The sequence below is a fragment of the Pseudorasbora parva genome, chromosome 15 (genome assembly GCF_024679245.1).
Source record: "Pseudorasbora parva isolate DD20220531a chromosome 15, ASM2467924v1, whole genome shotgun sequence".
In the NCBI taxonomy this organism is placed as follows: Eukaryota; Metazoa; Chordata; class Actinopteri; order Cypriniformes; family Gobionidae; genus Pseudorasbora; species Pseudorasbora parva.
The window spans coordinates 45333263-45345128 of record NC_090186.1 but is presented as its reverse complement, the minus strand read 5'-3'; the positions used below and the strand labels follow the sequence as shown (position 1 = coordinate 45345128).

The following is an 11866-nucleotide window of genomic DNA, read 5'->3' as shown; positions in this document are numbered from 1 at the left end:
TTTGTTTCCAGTCTAAATATCTAACAATTCTTAAATCAAGATGCATTTACTAGATCAGTGAAACGACATGAGATATTTGTTCTTATTTTGTTGAAAATAACTCAAAATGAAGAGAGTTTTTGCTTAAAATAAGATAAATAATCTGCCAATGGGGTGAGTTAAATAATCTTGTTTTCTGTTTGAGTTAAGATTATTTTTCTCACCCCATTGGCAGATTATTTATCTTATTTTAAGCAAAAACTCTCTTCATCTTGAGTTATTTTTCCCCAAAACAAGACATTACTTTTGATTGTCTAGTAAATACTTCTTGTTTTAAGAATTTTTTTTAGATGTTTGGACTAGAAACAAGACAAAAAGAAAGAAAAGCATTTTTAGCAGTGTAATAAGTGTTTATCAGTTAGGGGGAAACAGACAGCTGCTGAATTAGAGACGATAAAAGCGAGTGGGGCCAATGCATGAGCACACACACACACACACACACACACACACACACACACACACAGGTTCTGAAGCCCATGGTGTGATGTGACGGACCTTTGGCCAGGCTGAGCAGGACGTAGTTTGTGCTGTCGTGGTTCTGCAGGTCCTGGAGGATTGTGGGAGTTTGTGCCGGAGGCGACGGCTGATGGAGCTCAACCACCAGCGGGCTTCGCTCGGGGCCGAAGTCTGACAGCGCCGGGGACACGGCATGGCTAAGAGCGCTCTCTGAAACACACACACACACACACACACACACACACACACACATCATGTGAGAAACAGCCTTTCGAAAACATTAACAATAGTAACGTTTCCAAACTTTTAGACTGGTACTATAACTACTGTATACACTGATCAGGCATAACATGACTGATATTGTGTTGCTGACCCGTCTCTGATGGACTCCACTAGACCCCTGAAGGTGTGCTGTGGTATCTGGCACCAAGATGTTAGCAGCAGATCCTTTAAGTCCTGTAATTTGCGAGGTGGGAAGGATTGGACTTGTTTGTTCGGCTCATCCCACAGATGCTCGATTGGATTGAGATCTGGGGAATCTGGAGGCCGAGTCGACGCCTCAAACTGGTCGTTGTGCTCCTCAAACCATTCCTGAAGCATTTGTGCTTTGTGTCAGGAGCATTATCCTGCTGGAAGAGCCACAGCCACCAGAATACCGTTTCCATCAAAGGCTGAACATGGTCTCAGCAATGCTTAGGTAGGTGGAGCGTGTCAAAGTAACATCCACATGGATGGAGGACCCAAGGTTTCCCAGCAGAACATTGGCCAAAGCATCACACTGCCTCCGCCGGCTCGCCTTCTTCCCATAGTGCATCCTGGGGCCGTGTGTTCCTCAGGTAAACTGAGCTGCTCTGTGTATTCTGACAGCTTTCTATCAGAACCAGCATTAACTTCTGGAGCAGTTTGAGCTCCAGTAGCTCGTCTGTTTGATCGGACCCCACGGGCCAGCCTTCGCTCCCCACGGTCATCAATGAGCCTTGGCCGCCCATGACCCTGTGGCCGGTTCTCCACTGGTCCTTCCTTGGAGCACTTTTGATAGATACTGACCACTGCAGACCGGGAACAGCCCACAAGAGCTGCAGTTTTGGAGATGCTCTGACCCAGTCGTCTAGCCGTCACAATCTGGCCAAACTCGCTCAAATCCTTACGCTTGCCCATTTCTCCTGCTTCACACACATCAACTCTGAGGATGTTCACTTGCTGCCTAATATATCCCACCCGCTAACAGGAGCCGTGATGAAGAGATCATCAGTGTTATTCACCGGTCATAATGTTATGCCTGATTGGTGTATATATATTAGCAGTCGTGAAATCTAAATGTTGTAGGGAATATCTCTTGACCTGGCAGGTCCAGTGGGACGCAGGACGGCTTGCTGTCCGACTCCTCCAGACTCTGGCCCAATGGGATGGACGCGTTCTGCACAAACTCAACCAACAGCTGCACAGAACCACACACACACACACACACACACACACACACACACACACACACACACACACACACACACACACACACACACACACACACACACACACACACACACACTATTCAAGCTTCTACTGAGAGCAGTCTCTCCTCCTAGAGCTTCAACTCTAATGGTTTCCAATAAACGGATGATCAAAACTTTTGCAGAATAAGTATTTAGGCTATCAATAGCAAAGCTTGACGTGCTAATCATGCTAACAACATGCTAATTAGTGCTAACAACATGCTAATTCATGTTAACGAATACTAATTCACGTTAACATGCTAATCATGCTAACAACATGCTAATCATGCTAACAAGCTAATCAAACTAACAACATAGTAAAAATGCTAACAACGTGTTAAATAATGCTAGCAATGTTCTAATTCGTGTTATCAAAATGCTAATTCATGCTAACAACATGGTAATAAAATGTTAAAACATCATAGCAATATGGTAACAATGTGCTAGTTAAGACATTGTTACCATATTGCTACGGCGTCTTAACATTTTAGTAGCATGTTGTTAGCATGAATTAGCATTTTGTTAGCACTAATTATCATATTCCTATTCATGTTAAATCATGTTATCAACTTTCTAATTCATGCTAATAACACAATAAAACATGTAAGCATCATGTTAATTTAATGCTAATAACATAAAATGTTAACAAAATGCTAATTCATGTTAGCAAAATGCTAACAATCATGTAAACAACATGTTAACTCATGCAAATAACAAAACATGCTAACAAAATGTTAACTTATGTTAGCATTGTGCTAATCACGTTAACATCATGCAAACAAAATGTCATGTTATCAACATTCAAATTTATGCTAACAAAATGTTAATTCAAGCTAGTATCATGATAAAACAGATTAACAACATGCTAAGTTATGCTAAGAATATGCTAGCAAACATGTTAACTCAAACAAATAACATAAAGCATGCTAATTTATGCTGACAAAATGATAACTCGTGTTAACAAACATGTTAACAAAATGCTAATCATGCTAAAACATGTAAGCCAATGTGTTAAATCACGTTACATCATGTTAACATGTTATCAACATGCTAATCATGTTAAAACGTCATAAAACAAGTTATATCATGCTAACAAAATGCTAGCAACATGTTAAGCCCGCGGTCACACTAGACTTTGAGCATGCGAAACACAAGTTGTCACGTTATGTGGATTCACAGCTCAGAGTTCGCCAAATTTGAGCATTGTAACGCAGCGAAATGCGAAACGTTCCACGTGAGCTCGTGTTTCCGGTCGCATGCGTTAGAATGGACGCCAATGGAGTGAAAAGTGCAGTGTGACCGCCCATTAAGAAACATGCAAATCGTGTTACCATCAAGCTAGCAAAATGATAAAATAATGCGTCAAATCATGCTAGCTAAAAGCTAACATCGTGTTAAATCATGCTAGCTATATCAATTTTTTCTGAGTAAAAAGTTAAGCATTCAGATCTGGCTTTGTCAAACGTTTGTCATCAAACTTTACTCTAATTCTATTTATATCATTCATTAATTCTGTATTGAGAAATGAACAGTGTGTGTAAAAAAAACGTTATGATAATATTAATATATTAATTAATATACATAGCCATTATAATATCTGTCAGACAGTAATACCTCGGGTTTGGAGTCAAGTTCATCAGAAAGCATGGATTCAGCGTTATGATATCTGACACAGAGGGAGATAATACATAAACATACGATGACGTCATCAACACACGGGACACTTTCATTGGCTGGAATAATCGTCAATTAACCGCATAACAAAAACATCACTTTTTGTGATATCAACTTCAAATTCGGAACACATCACCAAAAAGAAGTGATAACACTTTGTAATGAAACTTTGTTAAACATATGCTTTAGTTTGATAGCGATTTATTATGTAAAACATATATTCTGTATATAAACAGGCGTTTTTAGATGTTAGCAAAATAATCGATTACCCGGTTCAGGCGGTCAGAGAGAGAAGGTTTTGTCCATCATCTGACAGAACTGAGGGAATTAAACACATGAAACATGAATTATGCTGAAAACACACACACACACACACACACCAGATCAACATCTCTAACTATTTACATCAGGCACGTATGAACTGTTTAGGTTGACATGCCTCTGATTTCTTCACAGGACTCTCAATGTGTTTATTCACAGAGCTGTGATGTTTAATATTGTTATAAAAAACTGTGAAGCAGAGAGCCTGAGCCACCATTAGCATTAGCACAATCCCCGTCATTCCGCGCGCTTTTCCTCCGCTTTATACACCTCAGACATACCTGTCCAATGGTTATGATATAGATGTATCTTTATAAACTCTCTTAGCCTTCATCGCCGCTGATGTTTGACAGTGAGCAGCAGAAGCTAAACATAAACACAAAGACAGCGCGCTAGCACTTCCGGGTCACGCGCGGGCGCTGTGAGGGCTTCTGAGGGGAACACTATCGATCTGAATTCGGATCCTGTAGTACTATAAGGGACATAAATGCCTGCTTTACTTTAGCAAACAGACAGCTACGTTTCAGTGAGCGATGCGCTTTTTGAATCCGAAAGAATCGGTTCAAAAGAACGAGAATCAGGCATCGTTAATGGAGGTTCTTTCGAATAGAGTCGATTCTTTGAAGAGTCAGAAATGACATGTACATGATTTCTGAAATACAGTGACATATTATATTTTTATTAGACTTTTTAAATAAGAGCATTAAAACATTTGACAGTGTAGTATTCAGTAAAATATCTGAAAATGTAAAAAGAAATAATAAAAGCACTTGAAGAATCAGTAAATTAATATTTAAGTTTATATTTCAGAAAATTATAAGTATCAAAAACACTTTTCTATTGAATTGATTCATTTTAGCAAACAAAGAGTGAGCGATACGTTTACTGAATCCAAAAGAATCGGTTCATCTTTCGAATGATGCCTGATACTTTGGAGTCGATTCTTTGAAGAGTCAGATACAGGCACATATTGACAACATTTGACGGTGTAATATTCAGTAAAACATCTGACATTTTTAAAAGTTGGAAATATTACTAATTTAAAAAAGAATCAAATGACTATTGTGAGTTTAGCCAGTTTTGGTTTTCAGTAAGCGCTCATTAAACCATCTGAAATTATCATTCAACAATTTAGCATAAAACACTTTTCTATTAATTCATTTATTTTAGCAAACAAAGAAATGTCTTTCAGTGAGCGATCCGTTTATGGAATCCAAAAGAATCGGTTCAAAAGAGTAAGAGAATCAGGCATCGTTAATAGATTCTTTCAAATGATGCCTGATTCTCTGATCCTTTTGAGTCGATTCTTTGAAGACGAGCCAGGGATGACGAGTACGATTTCTGAAATAAAGAAAAAAAATTATATATATATAACAGCATGAACACATTTAACTGTAGTATTCAGTAAAACGTTGAATATAAAAAATTAAAACACTTGAAGGATCAGTAAATAAATATTGTGAAAGTATAGCTAGTTTTGCTTTTCAGAAAGTGTTCATTAAACCATCGATTGAATCGCATCACTTTAATAATCGATTGGAGTCAGAACCGATTCTTTTGAACTGATTCTTTTTTGAAGCCTACACGTTTTTGACGACCAGAACAAAGTTATTATAATATGATTTCTGTGAGTAATGCAACCCAGAGACTCATTTGATATTTGAAAGTATTTTAATAACTTTATGACATGAAACCATTTGACAGTGTGGAACTCAGTAATCCAGGTTTTAAAGTAGGAAATCATAATAATTAAAACAAAATACTTAAAAAGACAAACAAACAGTGAGTAACGGCAGCGTTTGGTCAGTTTTGGCTCCATGTCTATCCCGTGTAAGAGCATCTCTGAGAGTAAAGCACCGGATCGAGCCGTCTTCAGATCGCGAGTATGAACAGCAAAAGAAAAACAACATCTTCATACGCAAAATATTATGTTACAAAAGACAGGAATAGCAGATAATGAGAGCAACAAAACACATAAACATAATAGGTTATGTTTCCAGACACAGTTTTGGCAGGTCGTCACATCTCAAGGCGTGTGAAGCCTCATCTGCCATTAAAGCAAGGCCGTTATAGAGTCACATGCTACGGGAACATAAGAGGCGATCCGTATGCTACGCACGTAAAGCCACGATCAGATGAACTGGAGAAGTGTTAGCTGCCACTGAACCGCTGAGCGTAAGGCAAGATGATCATTCATCACGTCGGTTTGAGAGGATCGACACGAGTTACATCAGAGCTGCACGATCATTGATTCAAACATCACGATTCAGTGACTCACTCAATCACTGTTTCTGAGCAAATCTCTTGAGTGAATGATTCAAAGACTTAACTGGTTTCATTACTGGATGAATCAGCGTTTCTGAATGAATCTCTTGAGTGAATGATTCAATGACTCACTCATGAAGACTTCACTTTTTTCATTACTGGATGAATCAGTGTTTCTGAATGAATCTCTTGAGTGAATGATTCAATGACTCACTCATAAAGACTTCACTTGTTTCATTACTGGATGAATCAGTGTTTCTGAATGAATCTCTTGAGTGAATGATTCAATGACTCACTCATAAAGACTTCACTAGTTTCATTACTGGATGAATCAGTGTTTCTGAATGAATCTCTTGAGTGAATGATTAAATGACTCACTCATAAAGACTTCACTAGTTTCATTACTGGATGAATCAGTGTTTTTGAATGAATCTCTTGAGTGAATGATTCAATGACTCACTCATAAAGACTTCACTAGTTTCATTACTGGATGAATCAGTGTTTCTGAATGAATCTCTTGAGTGAATGATTAAATGACTCACTCATAAAGACTTCACTAGTTTCATTACTGGATGAATCAGTGTTTTTGAATGAATCTCTTAAATGAATGATTCAATGACTCACTTCACTTGTTTCATTACTGGATGAATCAGTGTTTTTGAACAAATCTCTTGAGTGAATGATTCAATGACTCACTTCACTTGTTTCATTACTGGATGAATCAGTGTTTCTGAACAAATCTTGAGTGAATGATTCAATGAATCACTCATAAAGACTTGATTGGCTTGATTACTGGATAAGCGATAATGAATCTTTTGAATCATTGCCATTTAGTAATAAGCTTACTTTGAATCAAAGTCACGATCTTTTAGCGATTACTCGTGCAGCTCTAATGCATATTCAGTCTGAGCTGGTCCAACACTCCTTATGATGAGTCAGATCAGTAGATCAGATCTCACAGACAGTCCCAAACCATCCGTTGTTCATAATTAACCATAATTGCTCTGAGCGTCTGGGGGAGCGATCTGCACATCGGCACATTCTATGATCCCCAAAATTGGTGTCTAGGCTTTACTGTAGCTCAGAAAATAGAGCGTGGCGCTAGCAACGCCAAGGTCATGGGTTCGAGTCCCAGGGAAAACAAGAACTGACCAAATGTCAAATGTGTACCTTGAATGCAATGTAAATGGCTTTGGATTAAAGCGTCTGCCAAATGCACGTGTTTAAACAAGGCCTTATATTCTGCTTTGATACGAGTCCAAACTCAAACCGTAAAGCATAAGAAGTGAAAACTACAGCAGGATGCGAGTGTAAACACTGCAGAAAATGCTCTTCCTCCTCAGTATTTTTGTCTTGTTTCTAGTCCGAACATCTAAAAATTCTTAAAACAAGAAGTATTTACTAGACAAGCAAAAGTAATTGTCTTGTTTTGGGAAAAAATAACTCAAAATGAAGAGAGTTTCTGCTTAAAATAAGATAAATAATCTGCCAATGGGGTGAGAAAAATAATCTTAATGGGGTGTTTGGATGCGATGTGACTTGTGTAACTTTAGTTAGTGTGTAATGTCGCTGCTTGAGCATAAACAGTATCTGCAAAGTTACAGCACTGAAAGTTCACTGCAAACGGAGATATTGTCTTTTAAAGTTACGGCAGTTTATTGCCTACAAAAATGGCCGGTTTGGACTACAATGAGCTTCTTCCTGGGTTGGTGACATCATAAACCCTCGCTAGTCTCCGCAGATGTGACTTCTGCCCGTAATGGGAAGGGGCGTGGCCTTAACCTGAGCTTCAGCCAATAAAAATACAGGAAACTACATTCGGCCATCTGACCAATCAAAGACCATTGAGTTTATCAGAGGGAGGGGCTTCAGGAAGCAGGAAGCAAACGAGCCGTTCAAAGCACAGACAGCGGTGCGGAATAAAGGGAGGATAGAAGAACAATACAGAGTTTAGAAAAAGAAGAAGTATTAAGACATGTTACACTGCGCCCCATAAACACAACCAACCCTAGAAAAAAACACAGAACCGCCGCTTTAAATCAAACAGAAAACAAGATTATTTTGCTTATTTTAAGCAAAAACTCTCTTAATTTTGAGTTATTTTTTCGCAAAACAAGACAATTACTTTAACTTTTCTAGTAAATGTTTCTTAATGTAAGAATTTTGAGATATTTTAACTAGAAACAAGACAAAAATACTAAGTAAGAAAAGCCTTGTTTGCAGTGTATGCTCTGAGCTAGATTAAGGCCGAAGAGTCTGTTAACGGTGGATAACTGCACTGGTTATCATCGTTGACCCGCCGCTCCTTCGCTTTGTTCTCCTCTTGCATGCTAGTCTGCAGTTTGCTCCAGATCCGCGAGTCTCCGGTCTGCAGCGCTTCCATGAACATGTTCGTGTGTTCGCGCAGCCGCTCCAGCTCCATCTGCGCCCGTCGGTTCTGCCGAATTAGCTCTTTTGTGCGCAGCGTGATGTCCAGCAAACCTGATTTGCTGAGGATGTTGTAGGTGTTGCAGAAGCGCTTTACCTTGTTGTCCGTGTTGCAAACGCCGCGCGAACTGGAGCTCGTGTCCGAATCGGTGGAAGCATCTGGAGGAAGAGCTGAGCTAGATTTGGGCTCGGCGTGAAAGGAAGACGAACTCTTGGCCGAGGAGGCGGGGCTGCTGCTGTTGTCTCCGGGGTGCGGGGCGATTTTGGGGTATGATTTGAGGATTGGGAGGTACTTCTTGTGCCGGCGGCGTTTGGACGCGTGTGTTTTCGGCACGGAGTCGCTTCTCCGCGGCACCACGGGTTGAAGGAAGACGACCTGAGGCTGGGGAACAACCTCCACCCAGGGCTTCAGAGACGCAGGGTTTTCTCCAGGCTGCGAATAATAAACAATTGGACAATCATCAGGGTTTACCAACAAGTCTTGCATTTCATTTATACATAATAGACTGATTACTGCACGGCTTCAGACTGAGACCAAATGGTGGCATTATGTGGCATTTTTCCTTCCAAAAATTAATGCATACTTTTCTAAAAGTTTTTTTTTTTCATTGGTAGTAATCAGTGTTGGGGTAACACATTACAAGTAACTTGAGTGACTGTAATCAGATTACTTTTGCAAGAAACTACTAAAGTAATGCATTGCAAGTAACTTGAGTTTGTGTGTTTGTATGTGTGTGTACTAGTGTTCCTAAAACCAAACTCATACTGATGTGCCTCAGAGGGAAAGGAAAGCTCACCTGTTTCAGAACCACATTGTTCATGATGATCATTGGTGAGAGGCCCTGCAGAGCTCCGCCCACCACGGCCCTCAGCGGAGACACCTGTGATCTGGAGCTCGCCGCGTCCTCCGCGTCCGTCTGACCGATCGCACTCAGATGCTCAGAGCTGCCATCTGCCGACACACACACACACACATTGAAACATCTGCTTCGAAAACCATCAAAACGAGAAACGAATCCTCACGATTACACACCTGAGAAGCCCGAATCCCTCTCCGACTCCGGCTTCTCCATCCTTTTGTTTTTAAACTTGGCCATCATCGCTCTCATACGATCTTCATCCTTCATCTTCTTCCACCGTTTGAGCCTGAAACATCAGACTTCAGTCATGCCATCATCAAGCTTCACATTTTACCTTTAAATATGCAAAGAAATAACTAATACGAAAAACGGACTGAGGATTAAAGGCACAGTATGTAATTTTCCGTCTCTTTTTCAACTCAGAGGCGTGTCTTGACTCTTAAATGGGCGGAGCTTTTATTCTGCCGCGAGCATTTCCGCTTCTTCCGCTCGTGTGTGTGTGTGTGTGTGTGTGTGTGTGTAACGCAGCGATGTTTTATCATCTCACACACATGTTAAAGTGATGTTATAACGCTACTCTGAGACACTTGTTGACACTGCAGTGAGCGAGATCATATTAGGCGGTAACACACGGCACTCTGAGCGGTAAATCAACAACAGCAGATTTAAACAATAAGACTAACTGTGTTGAAAAAAGTGTTTTGAATCTCAACATAATACATGTTTCTTTTATGCCACAAATCATTATTAGGATATTAAGATCATATTCCATGAAGATATTTTGTAAATGTCCTACCATAAATATATCATAAATTTATTATTAGTAGTAATATGCATTGCTGAGGACTTCATTTGGACAACTATAAAGGAGATTTTCCTCAATATTTAGATTATTTTGCACCCTCATATCTTCAAATATTGTGCTAACAAACCACACATTAATGGAAGATTATTTATTCAGCTTTCATGATCTATAAACCTCAATTTCAGTTTTAAAAGAACTACAAATACACAGAAACAATCATCTTTATTTATATCGCGCTTTTCCAATGACCTAATTAACTTAATTGATTTGTATTGAATAACTTAGTCTTAGATCATCATTTTAGTGTCCCCAACGCGAATGGGTATATTAGTTTATTATAGGTTTATAATAGGTATTATAAGTAAACAAGCACAAATAATAATAATACATTTGTTAATACCTAAAATGTTCTCTAAAATAAAAAACAACAACATTTATTTCCGTTATTATTGTTTTTAAGCCCAGCGTCGTGACGTCATCAAGCCACGCTATAACGTGACATGTTTAACCTCCAGCAGCTCTGAAATCACTCGTTTTACCTGTCAAAGTGTTTATTTGACAACATTATTGCCACCTGTTGTACTATTAGCAGCTCCAGAAAAGCGCAAACTTCTTAATCTGAGGAACATTCATCCATTCACACAACGCACTGTAGCTGAAACCTTACGTGTGTGTCGTGATGGACGTGACTTCATCCGGAGCGGGAGCAATCCCCTCAGAAAGATCGGAACAAGACTGTATTTGCAGGCGTCCTCCAATCCGGTAGTTATAATGTCTTATAACAGCTCGTTCCTTAGCGTTTAGAGGCTGATTGACCGTGTTTTGTGAGCGTTGCGTCGGTCAGTCAGACGCCCTGCGCGCGGCTACACGGTGCAGTACACGAGACCCGAGCGAGATCCCCACAGGCCCCGCCCACACGACTCCATCGAGACATTACCGCATCGATACATTAATGTACGTTTAGGTTAAAACAGCGCGTTCGCTTTATTTCTTCGCAATGTTTGCGTCGTGGATTATTTTACCGCGCGAGCGTTTGATAAATTCTTTGTGAATAAATTCCGATCTAAGCCAATCAGATACTACATGTCACAGGAGGCGGGGCTTGACGTGAGGAGAAAAACGTCTTGTTTTTGTTTGGGTTGCTTTTCCTTTTATGGAAGTAGTGGGCGGGTCTGTCCGTCTTGTCATTCTCCACGCTCGCCTCCCATTGGTCGTCGACTCATACACGTGACCGGTGTCGAATCTGCGATGTTATGTAATTAGACCTTATTCAGAGCAGCGCCAGGCCGTGTTCTCAACGGCGTCCTTGAAAAGCTCCAGATCGGTTATACATTTCCACAGCTCGTTTTTTTGTCTACTTTAATTTCTTATAAAGACATTTCTGGAGTGTTTGCTCAGCAACAAATTTCAAAAACACATGAAATCACAGCACAACCCATTGAAGAGATGGCGCAGCTGTGAATAAGGTCTACACGCACGGCCTTAAAGGGACAGTAGACCAAAACAAATCCTCATTTACTCTCCCTCGA

At 39.9% G+C, this 11866-nt stretch overlaps 3 protein-coding genes across 5 annotated transcripts in view; all 3 read right to left on the bottom strand.

Moving 5' to 3' along the window:
* Positions 1 to 4537, bottom strand: part of znf410 (zinc finger protein 410) — a 14890-nt gene extending 10353 nt beyond the window's left edge. The window contains exons 1-5 of the mRNA XM_067418361.1: positions 4262 to 4537; positions 3929 to 3977; positions 3600 to 3651; positions 1837 to 1933; positions 535 to 705 (exon numbers count right to left, since the gene is read on the bottom strand). Coding sequence (XP_067274462.1) covers positions 535 to 705; positions 1837 to 1933; positions 3600 to 3632 — 301 coding nt within the window. The 5' untranslated portion in view covers positions 3633 to 3651; positions 3929 to 3977; positions 4262 to 4537. The remainder of the gene's footprint in view (positions 1 to 534; positions 706 to 1836; positions 1934 to 3599; positions 3652 to 3928; positions 3978 to 4261) is intronic.
* The window catches only part of LOC137041748 (zona pellucida sperm-binding protein 4-like), a 206948-nt gene that overhangs the window by 172528 nt on the left and 22554 nt on the right, over positions 1 to 11866 (bottom strand). The gene's annotated exons all lie outside the window — the stretch shown is intronic.
* On the bottom strand, positions 6752 to 11445 carry cipcb (CLOCK-interacting pacemaker b). The gene is made up of 4 exons (XM_067418360.1): positions 11005 to 11445; positions 9706 to 9818; positions 9470 to 9624; positions 6752 to 9105 (listed from the first exon to the last, which is right to left on the bottom strand). The coding sequence occupies exons 2-4, from the start codon at positions 9797 to 9799 to the stop codon at positions 8482 to 8484; spliced, it is 873 nt and encodes a 290-aa protein (XP_067274461.1). The 5' UTR covers positions 9800 to 9818; positions 11005 to 11445; the 3' UTR covers positions 6752 to 8481.

What these genes read in the sequence shown, in the direction of transcription:
- cipcb (XM_067418360.1), bottom strand. Translation starts at nt 9,799, where the DNA reads ATGAAGGATGAAGATCGTATGAGAGCGATGATGGCCAAGTTTAAAAAC. An exon ending in GAGGGATTCGGGCTTCTCAG is followed by an intron (nt 9,625 to 9,705) that starts GTGTGTAATCGT and finishes GTGTGTCGGCAG; the next exon opens with ATGGCAGCTCTGAGCATCTG. An exon ending in ACAATGTGGTTCTGAAACAG is followed by an intron (nt 9,106 to 9,469) that starts GTGAGCTTTCCT and finishes TATTATTCGCAG; the next exon opens with CCTGGAGAAAACCCTGCGTC.